The 18,095-nt window shown below is 41.5% G+C and overlaps 2 protein-coding genes across 4 annotated transcripts; one reads left to right on the top strand and one right to left on the bottom strand.

Annotated features, from left to right (window-relative positions):
- Positions 1-33: 33 nt before the first annotated feature.
- On the top strand, positions 34-1,735 carry grem1a (gremlin 1a, DAN family BMP antagonist). The gene is made up of 2 exons (XM_031861641.1): positions 34-190; positions 335-1,735. Exon 2 carries the CDS (start codon positions 343-345, stop codon positions 880-882), a length of 540 nt encoding a protein of 179 aa, XP_031717501.1. The 5' UTR covers positions 34-190; positions 335-342; the 3' UTR covers positions 883-1,735.
- fmn1 (formin 1) lies at positions 116-18,095 on the bottom strand. Of its 3 annotated transcripts, XR_004213231.1 has the most exons (19): positions 15,894-18,095; positions 15,650-15,758; positions 13,983-14,044; positions 12,989-13,710; positions 12,322-12,463; positions 11,797-11,884; positions 10,769-10,830; positions 10,585-10,673; positions 10,274-10,403; positions 9,831-9,977; positions 8,988-9,047; positions 8,691-8,811; positions 5,226-5,318; positions 3,492-3,543; positions 2,708-2,851; positions 2,150-2,231; positions 1,836-1,897; positions 1,026-1,107; positions 116-857 (listed from the first exon to the last, which is right to left on the bottom strand). XR_004213231.1 is itself a non-coding variant. In XM_031861638.1 (18 exons), exons 1-17 carry the CDS (start codon positions 17,322-17,324, stop codon positions 1,844-1,846), a joined length of 3,588 nt encoding a protein of 1,195 aa, XP_031717498.1. In that variant the 5' UTR covers positions 17,325-18,095; the 3' UTR covers positions 116-1,107; positions 1,836-1,843. The 3 variants fall into 3 exon arrangements, 2 of the variants coding, with proteins under 2 accessions (XP_031717498.1, XP_031717497.1); XM_031861638.1 differs by having other exon boundaries at positions 116-1,107; XM_031861637.1 differs by having other exon boundaries at positions 116-1,897.

The raw sequence follows: 18,095 nt of genomic DNA, 5'->3' as shown, positions 1-18,095 counted from the left end.
AGTTAGGATCTGGGTTTGGTGGGGGGGGGGGGGCGTGTTCTGCTGAAGCTCTGTGGCTCAAGAGAGTGTAGAAAACCACTCAGCATGTCATTCATAAAGCCACTAAAGAGGAAGAAGGACCTGCAGAAGAAACACATACTGTAGTGTGACTGGACAAAGTCTTCTTGTGAGGATCTTAAATCAGCAACAGGTAACTCAATGCAGTAACTGCTGATTTTGTTTGTTAACTTAACTCCTAAATATCGTGTATTTACTTGTTTATTTGCTACTTGTTTGGTGCGTAATGCGCGCGTAAAAGTTGGGCGTAAAACGTAAAATACTCTTTCTCCTTCAGCTTCAGTGATGAGGACACAATCAGTGCTGATCTCCGCAGCAGTTTTGGTGCTGCTGCTCGGCCCGCTAAGAAGCACAGATGCTGCCACATATCAGGGCGCGTTCCCACACCCAAACAAATACAACCCAAGCGAATCGGATAGATGCCAGCAACCGGCCATCAGTGGATTCATTTCCCGCGGGATGGGACCTGTAACCTCTACCGACGAAGTGCTGGAATCCAGTCAGGAGGCGCTGCACGTCACGGAGCGTCGGTACCTGCGGCTGGATTGGTGCAAGACGCAGCCGCTAAAGCAGACCATCCAGGAGGAGGGCTGCCTGAGCCGCACCATCATCAACCGGTTTTGCTACGGACAGTGCAACTCCTTCTACATCCCGAGGCATGATTACCAGGACGGAGACGCCTTTCAGTCCTGCTCTGCCTGCAAACCCAAAACCTTCAGCACCGTCACGTACACCCTCTTCTGCCCTGGTCAGACACCCAGCACGAGGAAGAAACGGATCCAGCGCGTCAAGCAGTGTCGCTGCACAACAATAGATACGGATTAGACGCAAACCGACTCATCCAGGTTGATAATATCCGCGTTCAATTGGAAGACAAGTGCAGTTTTGCAAACATAAAAAAACGGAAAGTGTATTTTTCTTAAAGGACACTTTAGAAGTAAGTGTGACTGGGAAGGCGATGCACTTACCTGAGTTATTTTTTATCATTGTATTGGAGAGAAGATGCTGATAGACTATGCATGAGTGGTTGGTTCAGGTGCTCTTTTCCCTCTAAAATGATAGTATGAGCTGCAATTAATAATTCATCACTGTCCAAATATCTTGCAGTTATCAGTTATCATTGCTTCCACAAAGTCGTTTTTTTGTTTTAACAGATTAAGTGGATGTGTCAAATAGTTTTAGGTGCAAGGACATGGCCAAAGTTTAAGGTTTAGTTAAGAAGTGAACTGATGGCCTAAAACAGTGTTTAAGTTGAAGGCAGGCAGATAGATGTGCAGCATCTTCTCAGAATATAAGTACAAAGACAAGTCTATGAAGGACTTGGATGGTTGTATTGTTTCCACTGTGTGGGATGTAAAGCTGATCATATAGAGGCTTTTTTTCTTTTCAACCTGCACTGCTAACCGTCACTTCATTGTTTGACTGTGTATAATATGTGTATCATGTATTGTAAAGTTGCTTGTGAATAAAAAAAAAAGCTATGAAATCACATACTTTCTGATCAGTGATTTTATTCATCAAAAAACATATTCTAAGAATATTAAGATGTCAAAATCAAAGCAAATCATTTGTTCATAACAAGAATATTAATACAGCACTGATAATATTATTATTATGATAAATATTGTACATTTATTACATTTGTTATCTTTAAAATCTCAGCACATTAGAGCAAATTATGAAATAAAACTGCCAGTGAATGATGAAGGAGACTTCTATATTGTCAGGTAAAAGAAACAACAATTTTGTAATGATCCCGATCTATCAGTTTTATACACCTTCTCTCTTAAGAATGCCATGTTGAAGACACGTTTGATTCTCTACGACGCAGTCTGTCTTTCTGTTGAGAGCAAAAAATGGTTAGTGTTATAAATAGAGTCCAAAAACACTGCATATTCACAATTCAATCAAAGCAGCAAGACAGAAGTGTTTTGTAATATGTGGTGTGTCATAGAATGAGAGCACGAGTATATTTGTGAATGTGTATTTATCTGCATTGCATGTTGAAGGCCTGGATTAGGAAATGTGCGTTTTTAGAAGAAAGTCTCTTTGTGTCCTCAGTTTATCGACTCCATCCTGAATCTCATCTTACCAGGCTGTTGGGGTTGATCTGTCTGGTCTCCACCTTCTTCTCTGCTGTGATCCTCTTCACTGACAGCTGAGCCTCTTTTAATCTGCAGAAACAATGTGTCAACTTCATTGGTTTCATTTTTTTGTTCAGACTTTGGCCTGAAAATGAAAAGCTAAGTTACTTACAGTATGAATTCAAATGCATCAACCAAAGAATTAGTCGATTTTCTCTGCCATCATTTACAGAAAATGAATGAATAAAATATTGTCAGTCAGTCAGTATAAGTTCAGTTCAATCAAACCAAAGAAAATATTTTTTCCAACGACATGAATTATGGCGCTCCACTGTCTGTGAATCTGTCACATGCAATACTTTCTATTACTGACTGGACTTTTTACAAAACGTCAGGTGACTTTGGATTTGTACAATTGCATTCATTGAGAGAAGCCAACTGGATCAACCTGCTCAATGTTTTTGCATCACCCAAAGGGTTTTCCCAAAAACTATTCATTTTCCGATTCTGAACTGAATCCATTTTTCAAAATTCAATTTTAAAAACCCCAGAGCTATATCTGTTACCTCTCGTTAGAGATGTTCTTGTTCTCCCTCTTCCACCTGGCCTTGAAGTCTGCACAAAACTCAAACCACAGCATGAAGAGATGAGTCACCTCATTCTCTCCCATCTTGGGCTTCAGTCCAAAGTACAGAAGCAAGTCCTGAAAACTGAACAGCAAATATAAAAAAGAGAGGATGAAAAGCACAATAAACCAAGATGGAGGTGTTTAGCCTGGTTGTTTCCCATCCTGGGTGTTACTGTAGGTCTTAAGCCCATTACACGTAAACAGATATTTTTGAAAACAGATATTTTCTCCTTTTTTGAAATAAGAAACTTTGTCCGCACAACCTTTGTTTTACAAAATATATGATTAAGGCTACGTCAAAGATATGTCAAATACCAGAAAATAAGATTTTCAGCATGCATAGGGAACTTATTTTCCTTTGGCGCATTAACAAAGCAAAAAATATTGACTTATTATTTCTTTATTCATAAATATTTGATACCTATTTATTTAAAATCTTTCTGGTACAAGGTGTTATGGCAAAACCAAAATGTGACTTGTGTGTGGACGGACAAGGAGGTGGAGTTGCTGCTCAGCATAACCTTCACATACCGGCAGTCCGCCATAGAGTGCTGCAAGGACGGAGTATTTCTGTCGACCTAACTCCTTAAGTTAGCATCTCACTGGTTCCCTCGACAAGATGCCAGTGAGATTTCTGCATTGGATTTTGGATTTTTGCAGGAAATGAAACTAAATAAACTAAATCACCAAATTCAAAGGCCAGCATGATTAAATTCTCCAACCTTTTTTGTACAGTCATCAACTGATACGAAGCTTCTGAGTGTTCCTTTCGTGCTGCAAAGAAACAGACGAGGAAACTGTTTAGTTATAGCCAGACTACTCCCAAAAAATTGTAAACAATTATAATCCCTATTAATATAAATACTTAGTACTAGATACTAAAAATACAATAAAAATATCTTGTCTGATGGTGAACTTGTCAAATGGAGCCAGACAACCATTTAGGCTCTCGGATTTGGAAGCAATAGAGATAATTTGACTTCATTCTGCTGCAATTTAGACCTATTTTCTTTTTATTATGACACATTCTGTTATAAATCTTAGTTTTGTTTGATGGTTGTACAATTGTGACGCTCGTCTTAGAAACATCTTAACACGTCTTTTATTTTACACCTTACTGTAAAGTCTTGCAGAAAATAACACAAATTGTTTCAGACAAATGCACACACAGTCCGATTCATCTTCAATTGTTTTACAGTGCGTTCAGAAAGTATTCAGAACCCTTCACTTTTTTATGTTTTGTTATTTTGCAGTCTTATGCTAAAACCATTTAAACAAATGTTTCCTCTCATCAATCCACACTCTGTAATACAATACAGTTAATACAATGAATTTGTTCTAAAAAACACTGAAATAAGCTGACAAATTGGCACAAGTATGCCTTTTCTATTTCAGTTCAAATTTAGCTCAGGTGCTTCCCATTTCTCTTGATCATCTTTGAGATGTTTCTACACCTTGATTGGAGTCCACCTGTGGTAAATTCAACTGATTGGACATGATCTGGAAAGGGACGCACCTGTCTATATAAAAGGTCTCACGGCATGACAATGCACATCAGAGCAAAGACCAAGTCATGAGGTGGAAGCAACTGCTGCAGAGCTCAGAGACGGGATTGTGTTGAGGCACAGAAAAAAAAACCTAAAATCCTGTTTTCACTTTGTTATTATGGGATATTTAGTGTCCAGAGAGATTGATGAGGTTTTAGCACAAGACTGCAACATAACAAAACAACAAAAAATTGAAGGCCTGGATGTTCTGTGAATGCGCTGGATATCAAATGAAACACACGTGATACAAGGGACAAAAGATCTAACATAAGTCCAACGGTCTCTGTACGCTTTGATGTGTCACTTTTCATCACAGGCAGAAAAAGTGGTGGTATTCAAAACAAGTCATGCATGTAACGTTACGATACATCTGTGCCATTTCAAAATACTTCGAACAGGAAGCTCTTTAACGCGGGACATCGGGGACATTGGTTGGATAAATGTTTCCCAGTGCCGGTGTGTCTCAGGCAGGAGTCTCTCAGTCGTTGCCAAATGTGTCTGATCCCTATCTGAGTGTCTAGCCTTGACTCTCAATCCATCCTATCTGCCCTTCACAAACACACAGGCAGTTACAAGATGTAACTGCCTGTTAGAGACAATAGCAGAGTTTAGATGAAGCATACAGAGAGAATAATTGAAGGAGAGTTGACAGGTTCCTGATGATCATTCTTGGGGGAGTTTGCGTTTAAATGAAATCATCTGAAGTTAAGTATTTGCAGTACTGTTAGATATTACATCTGAGCCTTAAAATGGTTTCAGAGGTCTTAAAATGTGTGTTTTTCTTTACCAAGAACGAAGTCTCCAGAAAGAAATCTAGCTTGTTGAACACAGAAACATGATGCCGGTCTTAAATCTCACCTATAGACACTCAGGTTCACAGCTGAACAATATACGAGTTTAATTACTTACCGCTGAGAACAAAAGCCTCCATTTTGTCCTGAAACGGCTGCAGGTTTTCTTCGGGAGAATCAGAGCAAACGTTCTGTACATCTTTCTCACATCCTGATTTTAAAAAAAAATAAACGAGAGAACGGTTCAGACACTTTTATGTTTCAGAAATGTTGTTTAAGAAAATATAAAGTGTAGCTGCGGAGGAAAGGGAAATCATCGCATCAAATATGTATCAGTGCTGTTGAATCCAGGTTTCTTTGGACATGATGTTCTGATTTGTTTGCTTCAAAACTTTTTGCCACAAGTAAGTCGTTTAAATCTTTATTTTGAGAAAGTTTCTTGTTTTTTGATTTATTAATTAAGTCATTATGTTGAGAAACTAAAGGCTTTTGCACAACAAGTCCGTATTTGTTGTAGTTTAAAAATAAATATGAACTCATGTTGTTACAATCACATTTACGCACCGACTCCGAAACGTTTGTCGTCATTAAAGTTTTTGGAACAGGTTTGATTTTCTGCATTTTTTTCCGCATCCATCGAATGCCAAAAGAGTGTCATCTGACCACTCAGAGCCACCGTCCATGCAAACGTAATAATCCAACATTTCATCTGACTAACTGATTCACAAAGCACTTTACGATGACCAAAGTAAAGCATACACAGATGCAGAATTTAAGGGATTCAGAACAGCTTGGAATCAGGGATGGGAGCAAAGCAGTGGCATCAGTAAACATGTGCTAGGCAGCTAATCGATAGCTTCTTGCTAATGTCATTCATTCATTAGCCCCGTTTGGAACTAGCACTATCCATTGCATCCATGTAATAATTCAGTTTTATCTCATTTTGCAAAAATAGAACAATAAAAAATGCATCAAACTCAGTGTGCAGGGTTTCTGTGGATAGCAATTTTTATCTGATGAAGGATTAAAGTAAAGTTTATGATACGGCCTTTAGTCATTATTTTCAGATTTTGACAAGGTTTGTCAGGATATTTTTTTTTGTCTTATTTTATTTTTTATTTTACTGGTGGAAACGGGCTTCCATATGGAGGAGAGCGTGTTCTGGTTTAAACTAGCTCCACCTGTGCAGAAGCAGGAGGTTATCAACACAGCTTGCTCTCTACAGCAGATATCACTTGTTTAGATTCACCCAGAGATGGCGACTGCAAACTCCCTTTCTCTCTCTCTCTCTCTCTCTCTCTCTCTCTCTGTCCCTCTGCCAGTCTGTGGCTCCATGTTGATCTGCGTCCAATCAGTGGATCAGAGGAGCCAGTCTGCAGAGCCAGTCATAATAGAGGCTGCAGAGGGAGCCGAGCCCCTGCCCCGCCACCTCCCCGCACCCTGACGCTCGATCAACATCTCCCAGATAAGATTACAAAAGAATACTGTTTTCATTCGGAATTTATGTAAACTGTGGAGGCGGGTATCTCTCTCTCTCCTTTCTTTCTTTTGTCTGCCTTTTGTGTTCGACAGAAGTTTGCTTATTTCAGACCGAAGAGGGTTAAAGACCTTCACATAAACAGAGTCGCCTGATGAGGGGTGTGGTGCTTTCATATGTGAGGCTGAAGCAGTCATTTGGTTCTTCGGAGATTTTAAAGTTTTGGTGATGCATGCTAACGCTTGCTAATTAGCTCAAATCACAAAGTACAACTGAGGCCAAAAGTAACCAAAGAAACCAAAGTAAATTAAAAATGTTGACCTGATGCTGGAAGCTACGGGAAAAGTTAAGGGATCACCAAAGTTAGCGAATCATCCTGAAGGGAATTTGAATGTGTGGACCAAATTTCATGACAATCCATTTGATCAACCACATCGCGGCTCTAAAGGAAGAAGTCAGTGCCTCAACAAAGTTTGTTGGATCTATCCTCTGGGGATCATGAATGTCTGCACAGCATTTCATGACAATCCATCTGATAGTAGTTGAGATATTTTGCTCTGGACCAAAGTGTTGGACTGACCGACATTTCCATCCACAGTTATGCAGATAGCGTGGCTATTGACACATTCAGGGGATCGTTATGTTCTCATGTATATGTTATGTGTGTGCCGATACCTGTTGACAGCGAGTTTTACTGCTGAATACACGGCTGGGGATTTTTTAAATGTCTAACGCTGTGGGGCAGCAGAGACAAAATTCTACTCACCATTGAATTTGGGCAAGAAGAAGATATCTCAGAGCCTAGACAAATGAAACCAAATCGGCATCTCCACATGTAGATACCAATCACAGGCAATTGAGAAACTATGTTTTTGGTAGTAATTTGGATGAATTTGAAACTGTGAATAAGGTCTTGTTTATGTAGAATCGTCTTTGGATCTCATCTCCTTCAACGGTCAACGTGGATGACTTACGAGAAACAAATTCCCCGGTAACTTTGTTGGGAAACATTTCAAACCAACCAAACAGAAAACACAGCGAGAGTGAAGAACGACAGAAACGAGGCACAAAGACGGTTCAAACAAGCAGAAGAAAAGGAACCCGCGACGGGCAATGCAGATTGCACGGTGGTTTGGGTAGACGGGCCGATAAGACAAAGCTGTGTTGAGAGCTAAAGAAAGCTATCTGCGGCACACATCTGGGGGCCACACTGGAGCCCAGGTGATACAGCCGAGCAGGTTGAGCATCTGTGCATCTCTGCAGAGGCCCGTGCAGAGATGCTACGGATACTGGAGGTCTGGAGATTACATAAGTGGGGCGCTGTGGTCTCCCTGCTCTGGCGACAGCAGCACAAAGGCAAACGATGGGAGATCTGATGGGCATGAGGATTAGAAGCTGGATCTGAAAGGCGCCAGGCCTGTATCAGCAGCAAGACTCCCGCTAGTCTCTGACTACACGCACAGTGAAGTGCAGGCAAAAACAAATGTATACATAGTGATACAACAATGCACTCGCTCACAATCATACGCATGTAAGAGTAAGCATTGTCCTCAACGTGACTCTAACTGGCTGGCATTGCTGAGTGGCGTCATATGGGCACACTTAGAGAGAGAGAACAGGCTAGAAGGATAAGAAAGACGAGAGGAAATCTTTTGTTCTGGGGCTTTAGCGATCTCAAGTTTGGTAAAAGAAGCAGGCCTTTAGCCTGAAGTATAAACAGTTACTCAATGGCTGGGGCCGGTGATGGGGAACTATGGTGTTGAGTTGTGTGTGTGTGTGTGTGTGTGTGTGTGTGTGTGTGGGGGGGGGGGGGGGTTGTGTCTGAGGAAAAACGATGCCAGACCAGGGCCGAGGTTCGGTCTGTGGGAACCTCTCAAAATCAGAGGGATAGAGTTACACAGCCCCGCTGAGGTTTTCAAACAAAAGCACACAACAAAATGACCACAAGGCGAGACCATTCCGGTCACCCAGTCACATGGATGCTGAAGCTCAGAGTGGAACTAATGTTTTGGGGATTATCATCTAATATTATTAACCAAGAGGGTCTCTCTTTTGTGGAGAGACGGGGCTGGAATAAATGAAGGTTACAGGAGTGACGTCACATACTTGTCAGATCTCGTCCAAGCTGTCTCAGGTCTGTGTTGAGGTCATCAAACTTGACCTGTGCAGCGAGGAAGACATCCTGAGGTTCAGGAAGTGGGAATATACTCTTGTCTGTGCCGGCGTTCTGGTGGAATACAATTTAAAAAAAAAAAAAAAAAAAAAAAAAAACGGCAATAACATCAGAAACTGAGCAATGTAATGTTTCTTTTGACTCAAAAAACAATGTTAGATCCGAGTCAAAATGGGTAAAGACACATATAGTCAACCTAGAATAGTGAATAGTTGTTTTTAAACTATTACCTCATCCACATTGTGCAGGTAGTACGACACTACATAGTCCACCAGGCTGATACGATTGTCCTGAGAAGAAAAGCAGGAGAGGATTCACAACTGCATCAGTAGAAAGTAAAAGCTTTTCAAAGGTATTCTAGAAAAGATTGTCAAGCTGCATGAAAGGATTTACGCTCCATGGGATCGCTCAGACAGATTTGATATGTTTGATATATGTGTTGAGGGAATAAATTCAGTTTCTGTGAGTTGATAAAAAATGTTGAAGTCATTTAGTTCACCTTTCTTTTATCACCATGGGGGTCGTGGAGTTTGACCTCCCAGGTGACATGCTGTAACCCGATGAATGGTGTTCATCGGTAGTTTTTTAAAAATGTAAAACCTTTAATATTATATTTATATATTATATAATTAAGTTAATATTCTCATGACAGGGTTTGAAAAGTGACTTGAACATCAATCAAAGATATGGCAGTGAAACGCTCCTTTGTTGTGAAGAACATTTTCTATCATTAAATATCAGGTCTCTGTAAAATAAAATGATATATATTTATTTTATTGCCCTTATTATGGAAAGCATGCTCACGATATGATATGGTATTCACTTATTCTATATAAATATTTTTTTATATCTTTAATATAAAAAAAACTACCTCCTCAGCACCTGCTCAGCAGGTTCCTGCCACATCCTCACATATTGTTAACCATTCACAACAGATTGTCTTTACACTAGAAACTTTTATACATATACTCCCTGAAAAAAAACAATATTTAGCATGAGTAAATTCTGCAGTATTTAAAAAGCAGCATCTAAAAGGAGCTGCTACGGTTCTCCAACCGTTATCAAGGCCTTACTCTGCTCTTCACATCCTTCAGTTTAGGCAGAATGTCCAGACCAAAGCCGTCAGCCTGACCTCTGGTCCTGTTGCCTCCGTTCATGTGGTTCCCCAGAGCCAACACCAGCCCCATCACATCCGTTACACCGTCGTTCTCCAGCAGAGCCTGAAAACAGAAAACACTCACAGGATCAACTACAGACAGCTGACACCACACTCAGGGTGATCCACACATTAAATCCTGTTTGAATTACACTTAAAACCTTTTTGAGTTAGGCTATGGTGATGTCATTTATATGGAAAATACACTGAACATCTCATCATTGAACCAGAGGGAGTCAGACATGTAGGTGCTACTTGTTAACACTACAGACAGCTCAAATATGTGTTAGGATGTTAATATGTTGAGAGGAAAAGGGAGATAATTGTAGAAGATAGATCATGTGTAGCTTTCCTTCCTACCTTGCAGACAGAGGAGACCGTGTTGAGCTTTGTTTGGATGGACGTGATCCCATCGATGAAGACCGACTGGAAGATGATGCAGTGAGCTCTGCCTACAAAGTCTGGGATCTGAGACAGCTCATACAGGAACCTGGAGCACAACCACATCAACAGTAAGAGGACCAAAATGTGATGATATTGTCCATCCCTCTTAAGAACTGAGTTAAGACACAGCATATAATATATTTGTCTCGTCAGCATACACAAACAAAAACACAAATCAATTACTGGCGCAGCCTCTAAACATTTGTGTTAGCAGGTGAAATACTAACTGTTCGGGTTTGTCCAGCAGTTTAACTTCCTCCTCTTCTGACGTCTCGTAGTGTTTCTTGATTCTCTCCAGTTCCTCTGGCTGCGCTCTCTGACACATTGACAACAAACGGGGTTCATGATCGTACAATTGCATTTGCAGTTAAACCGCAGCATGTCGTAGTGGTCGTGGGCTGTGACACCTACATTTTCATACAGTGCCTCAATAGTCTCCAGGTCCACCACCGAGTGGTCCACTGCCAGTACAGCTAGAAGGGGGATGTTAAGAACAGAAACACATTTGAGATAAGGCGGGTAATAGGACACTGTGAAAATCTACTGAAAAGAAGAAAACAGGAAAAGTGAAGAGGCCAAACAGAGAGCTGCAGATCTCCAGAGGAACATGAACACGCTCCTCTCAGTCTGCTGTTTGTGACAAAGATTTACAGGAGTTTGTCAGATCGTCTGTCTGTAACTGTCATGCTGACATTGTGGTGAGTGTGTCAGCCTTTAATCCTACTTTATATTCACCAACAGCTCTTATTCAGAGTGAAGTACAGGGTAACTGCAGCGTGATGCCGGGGTTTGGGATGTTCAGGGAGCTAGTTGCGTAAATGTTTACAGAGGAATCCTGTCTTGTTCCCAGACTGGCTTGGAAATACAGCTAGTTCAGTGATTTACTGTAATCTCTAATCTCATGTCATAGACACGATGATGTTTGTTTGATTACACACATTTTGAGGTTTTAATGGCAATGCTCATGATAGGCTTGTCCACCACGACAAGAATATCTGGGAGAAACACTGAGAATGTATAAGTATGGGAACATTTAAAATATCGTCTCAGCAAGCTAACGTAACGTAAATAATACTTGCCAGTCGTGGGAGAAGTTTTCAGATTTAATTTACTGTAAACAACCTGCAAAGCTCTAGCTGTCAGGTGTGATAGAGTACAAAGGAGTAAAAAATACAGTGAAATGTAGAGGAGTAAAAGTATAAAGTACTTGAACACAAGCTTTGTTTACATCCTGATATATGATACTACAGATACTTCTGAAGCCACTTTTATGAACTTTATTTGGGGAGGATTTGATCGATGAATTGATATGGCTAGTGTGGCAAATGTAGGCTTCATATATTTTGATATTGGGCTTTGAAACAATTATGATAAAAGAAGCAACAAAAAATGTTGCTTTATTTCAATTCAAACTTTTATTGTACTCTCATACAACTGACCTTGTTGTATGTCTTTCATCTCCAGGTGAAGGCTCGATATGAGGATGCCCACGGCCTGAGAGCGCTTTCCATCCAGCAGCTTAATGATCTGAGCACGCACACACACACACACACACACACACACACACACACACACACACACACACACACATACACACATACACACACTGTTGCCATGACCACCTTACCACTATAGAAACCATTAGTGAGTCATTAGCGAAGAGTTTATCGTAAAAAGAAGGAGCAAAACAAACAACAAAGTAAATCACAGCTGTGAGTTGAATATAAATCTCTTGGTTTTTGGAGGACATAAACTCAAACATGGGTGAATTCTTTAGTGTCTTTGTCCTCCAGAAGTCTCATAATTGTGTCTCAATCTGGATTTATAATGCTCGTCTTTTAATGACCTGGCATCTGAAGACTCGATGGCATCGACCCCCTCTAGTGGACAAACAACATAAAGCAAACAATCCCTCAAATGAAGGTGTGTCTTTGCAGGATGTTCCAGCTAATTTGGAGTGTTACCTTCCTGTCTTTGGCTTTCTTCTCATAAGCCTCTGACAGTGGCTTCTTCTTGGTCTGGGTGGTGGTTTTGGCAAAGAGATCCTCAAATTCGCTGGTGTTTATGATATTTGGTTCCTCTAAAATATTCCACAGTGTCTTGTTCCTGAGTGTGAGAGAGGGAGAGAGAGAGAGAGAGAGAGAGAGAGAGAGAGAGAGAATGTTTAGTCAGCCTGCGTTTCAATGTTTTTCTTTTAAAATGTACTTTTTTTAAATGTGTGTTTTTAGATCATAATGATTTTTTTACTTGAATGATTCATATAATAACTGATTTCATAATTCCTTATGTATTCATATATTATTTGAATACAAAATATAAATAAATGTGTTTTAGTTTTTTATTAGATTCAAATGTCTACTGCTTTCAGCACTTGAAAAAACACTTTTGACTCTCTTTAACTTCAACATCTTAGATTCTAAATAATTGTAATTAATTTCATGTGTTTTATTTATTTGTCTAATAGCCATTTAGGAGAACCGCGACTATATGACTCAAATATTGACATTTTGATTTCATTAGATTGATTTTTACAGTCACAGACAATTCTTACTTAAACATAGAATCAAATGACCTGACCTGGTTTTTGGATTATAATCATCTTGTGTATTTTCCTATTTATTGTGAACCTACTTGGTGTCCTGGATCTGGATTCTGGTCCAGTAAAGAGGCTTCATGGGTTGGGAAAGCTCCACTGTCAGTTTCCTGGGAGGTTTTTCAACAGTGAGACCCCAAGCAGGAGGTGGTGGGGGAGCAAATCCTGGCATGGATGGAGGAGGAGGAGGAGGTGGTGGTGGTGGTGGTGGCAGCGGAGGCGGCGGAGGTGGAGGTGGAGGGCCATTTGACAGCTGCATGTGGTTTAAGGGTGAAGACAAACATGGCGGAGGTGGAGGAGGAGGAGGAGGAGGAGGAGGCAGATTGTCTGTTTTGGTTGCCTGAGAAGGAGCAGGAGGTTGTTTTGACGGAGGCAGCGTGGCTCCAGGTGGAGGAAGAGGTCGGGATGGAGGGTCATGTGTTGAGGAGGAAGTATCGTCCCTCTGACCTGCCAGACTGAGGCTGATGGAAGCCAGGTCCAGCTTTTTGGGGGTCACCCTCTGCTGCTGAGGGCTGGTGCAGACTCTCCCTGAATCTTCTCCATCCTCGTGAGTCTTAACAAATGTCTCTCGGTCGGTCTGGATGCACACTGTGCGGAAGGATTTGTGTACAACGTCGTCTTCCGTTGATACTGCGACGTCTTTGAGTTCTCCGCGACGGCGCGTCCCAACCTGGGAGAGTTCGGCCTGCAGCTCAGCCAGACGGGCGACATTGTCCTCGTTCTCTACCCTCAGTCTGGAGAGTTCCTGACCAAGGTCCTCCTGGAAATAATAAAAGCCCCACTTTGTAATGTAATGATAATGAATGCATGAGAGTTACAAACTGGGGCTAGTTAGACTCTACATCAATGGGGATGATGGTAACGGCCCAGTTTTTCTTGAAGGAACTGTTCAACCTTTTAGGAAATGCTTTTTTTGCTGAAAGGTAGACGAGAAGTCTCAGCAAGAAGCACATAAGTGAATATCCCAAAATAATGTCAAACGATTCAGCAGCACACCGTGGTTCAACTCCTCACTGTATCATTCATACTGACCTGTAAATTCTCCAGCTCCTCTTTGCATTCTCTCTTCAGCTGCAGGAGAGCAGCCTGGTGCTCTGAGAGGAAACAGAGCACAAGGACATTTTACAACAGCTTTGTGTTCCTTTATTGTACCACAAACAGGTGTTTACTATTACAGATGTGGAGCCCGAGAGTGCTTCCTTTATCCCAACGGCTACATTAGTGATCTGGACAGGGACCAGCTGAGGACGAACAAATTACGACAACTGTGAGACACTTGAGAACTGTGAATAATTCTGCATGACAAATCCAATTCATGTTTTAGCACTGCAGGAGGCTGAGGGCTGTTTGAGGATATATCAGCAATACAAAGCTTGACCAGATGCTGGCAGTAGAGCTTCACATGGAGGAAAAGCTTATGGCACACACAGCTTACTCTTGAACAAAGGATGGTGGGTGTGTACCCACCATCCCTGCTCAAACAACCTTTGATAAACCTTATGATAAATGAGGACATTTTTCAAGTCAGGTGAGATTATTCTAATTTAGAACTCATTCAAAGGAAGCAGGAGCACTTTTGTTCCTTTAACAAGCTGTGAGTGACATACTTTGAACGTGTCCATTAGTTGAGACTCATTACTCCTTTAAAAAGCATTGTTTTGTGAATAAAAACCAAAGTAAAAGCTTCTTATTACGGTTTAATATGTGAAGACAAGGTGTTTCAGACTGGTCTGTAGCGTGAGGCCGGACTTCATTTTGACCTCAGATTTATGTAAGTTAGACCGTTTTTACAAATGCAAAGACTGACTTATTTTAAGTAAAACAACTTAGAATTGTTCAGTCCAGTAAATCCCTTCACATCCTGAAGGTGCTGGAGTCTTACAGACTGGTTTGCTGTCACAGGGTGGAGTTGTGTTTACCAAAGCAGTGGAGCTTGATATCACATCCATCACATGATATCACAGAGCAAACATTCCCACTCCCTCCACAGCTCCGTCTCAAATGAGCTGTCTGTAATGAATATTCAGTTGAACATGATGAGTCTGCGTGGATTTTTATTTTTATTTTACAGGCTGGTGATGTATTCATTTTATGTATTCAGATTTATTTTAGCAGGCTCAAGTTTACACTATTTGTTTAACCCTTGTGGTGATCCCAGACCCTCATTAACAGACACAAACACATATTTAACGTCAGATGTCTGCTAGCAAAAACCCCACATTACTTGTTTTTCGGGTCTTGCACACTGCAAAACAAACTTTTAATGCAACGTTTACCCTCCCAAATCCCAAATGATAAGAGGAGTCCATTAGTTTTAGAGGTCTAACTGACCTGACATGCTGTACATTTACTTTGTCTGTGAAGAACTTTCTGGCAATAAAGGACTATATAGTTGTTCATCCATAGCTCACCTTATGAAGCAAGATATTTCTTTGCTTAATTAATCTAATTACAATATCTTATGCTCATTTTTATGTCACCTTCATCAAATGTGCATGCTCAGTTTGGAGCAAAAGGAGAGGTTTGCACTTAAATACTTTTCTACAGATTGGATTTGAATGAGGCTAGAAGAAAAGACAAAAACATATTTGAAGAAATATTTTCATACAGAAGAGGAGTCTGTGTGATCCCAAACAATCAGGTTGGAAGAGCAAACCTTTTTATGACAAAAATATGAATGTATATTAATCTGTGAGTACCTGCTTCACTGTATTTCAGCCCAACTTTTTCTTCCTTAAGTGGCGGCCAGACGGCTTGTAGGCGACCAGGAGTTCTGTCCTCTCCCTCTGCTGGGGTCGATGCTTCTGACTAGGAGGAGGGGGGGGAGTTTGACATTAGATTTATTACAATCAATTACAAACAGAGCTTCTTTACGCACAGGACAGTATTTCAAACATGGCTCTGGTAAAGCTAGTTGATGCTTTATTTATACACAACTCGTACTTTGCCATGAGGTGATTCTTTCTTCTCCTGCGTCTTGTTGGAGGTTTTGTCGAAAAGCGGTCTAAGCGCATCTTCATCTGCTCTTATCTTCCATCTCACAGCATCCAGGTCCGCCTTCTCAGTTGGGTCCTTCTTCAAAGGCTTTGGGGTGAAAAAAGCTTTGAAGGCACCAAATGCAGCTTCTGCACTGGACACAGAGGGTTTCGTAGACTCAAATGAAACCCCCGCACCCTCCCCTGTTTCAAGTTCTTTCCCCTCACCCTCTTGACTTTCTTCAATCTGGTTCTTCTCATTCTCTTCCTGATCTCCCTCAGCCTCCATTTCCTCCCTTTTCTCTTTCTCATCCCCTCTCTTTTCCTTTGTCAGGAATTGGGAGATCTGGTCCAGGAAGTTCCCTTGAACTTTAGCATCCCTCTGCTTCTCAGGGAAAATGTCCCTCCTCGTTCCTTGAGAGAAAGGTTTGATCTGGGCCACGGTGTCGTGCCCAGGCCCGACTACCCCCTTCCTCAGGACCCTCAGGCCGCTGAAGAGTGCTGGGATCTGGATGTCCTTGTCCGTGGGGGAGACTGGGGTGAAGGTGGCTCTGGTGCAGATGGATCCAGGTGGAGGGTTATTGGCTGCAGATGTTATCAGAATATTTGTTGAAGTGTCTTTGGTGCTGGGAGGATTGTGAGATTGGGCGGAAAAATCTGGAAATGCATCTCTTTTCTCTTCTTCACTGTCCTCCTCTGCACCTGTTCTCTCCTCCTCATCATTATTTTTGAAGCAGGAAGGGCCATCGGTTTGCTCCAATGACGGTGCTACTATGGCTTCAGCCTCTTCCTCAACCGCAGGTCTTGTCCGAGTCACCAATATCACTACATGTTTGGTTTTAGAGGATCTACTTTTCACATATTCCTCAGAGTCAAAACCCACATCTGAAATGGATGCACTTGTGGCAAAATCTTCCTGGCAGAGAACATTTTTGTTGCCTTCTATTCCTCTCTGATTGGCTTCTTCAGCATCATCCTGCGTGACACTGACTGCTGCAACACATTCACAACCTGTATTCGTGCAGTCATTTGAAATGTGTTGAGGCTTTGGTTGCTGAGTCTCCTTCAAGGTAGGTTCACACAGCGAGTTCACGTTTACAGCCACGCTTTGCTGCTCTGTTAGGTTGACATTATTCCGCTCATCTTCCGTCATATCTGAGTCATTTCCTGCTTCTCTCCTACTTATGTCTCCCTCGGATTTAGAAGTTATCTCCTCCCCTACCTGAGGCAATATAATGCCTGATAAGGAGTCTCTACTGTTGTGCACAGCATCTTCAAAACTCATATCCCTATTTTTCTTGAGATTAAAACTCAGCCCAGTGCCTCTTTGCATTGTATCGTCATTGTCCTCCTCTGAGAGGGTCCTGAAAAACTTCAGAATGGCTTTTTGCTCCTCCATCGCTCATAAGTTGCTCATAAGAAAGTGGTGACATTATCCAGAGTGGAGGGAGCAGGAGGTTCTTGAAAAGCTTTTCCCACAATGTCAACATTGTGGTACCTATTTAAACTGCTCATATTTGAGACGTGCAACATTGTGCTATCTTACATTCGAAAAATGGTGTTCAGGCATCTGTATGGCATGCACTCATTTGTATAGCTGATTCCAGGATCATGCAACATCCATTTACTATTAAAATATAATGAGAAAGAAAAGTCAATAAAGGTATATCACAACTTGTGAAAATCCGACCTGTTTCCGCTCCAGTTTGATGAAAAGAAATAGATTTATTTTTCCCCGCTACAACAGCTCCTTCATGTCTTACAGCAGAACTAAATTTCCAGACCTAAAACTGGAAGTTAGTCACTTGGAGCCACCAATAGCAGGGGAGAAATCCACACAGTAATGGAAAAGGGAAACTTTCCAAGCCCCAGCTCCATGGCTCTGCCGGTTAGAGTGACTCAACCATAATTAAAAGTCAGATCCAAGTCCTGGCTTCCAAGTTCTGGCTCCTTTTCCCTCTGGATCCTCTATAGCTTCTGTAGTTTACAGAGCAGCATCTTGGACGACACCCTCCAGATTGTCATCCTGTAATTGGAAGCAGATGGTGACTTAAGCCACTGTGTGTGACAACACCCTGACAGATCCGCGAGGCATTGGGCAAAGAAAGCCACCCAGTACAGATGGAGGGGCACCACACCCAGAGCTGAAGGAGGGTAAACAGCACTGCCA

The sequence above is a fragment of the Anarrhichthys ocellatus genome, unplaced genomic scaffold, assembly GCF_004355925.1.
Source record: "Anarrhichthys ocellatus isolate YVR2014 unplaced genomic scaffold, GSC_Weel_1.0 scaffold25, whole genome shotgun sequence".
NCBI classification, from domain to species: Eukaryota; Metazoa; Chordata; class Actinopteri; order Perciformes; family Anarhichadidae; genus Anarrhichthys; species Anarrhichthys ocellatus.
Note: the sequence above shows the minus strand (reverse complement) of the source record. Positions and strands in the feature narration are given on the sequence as shown.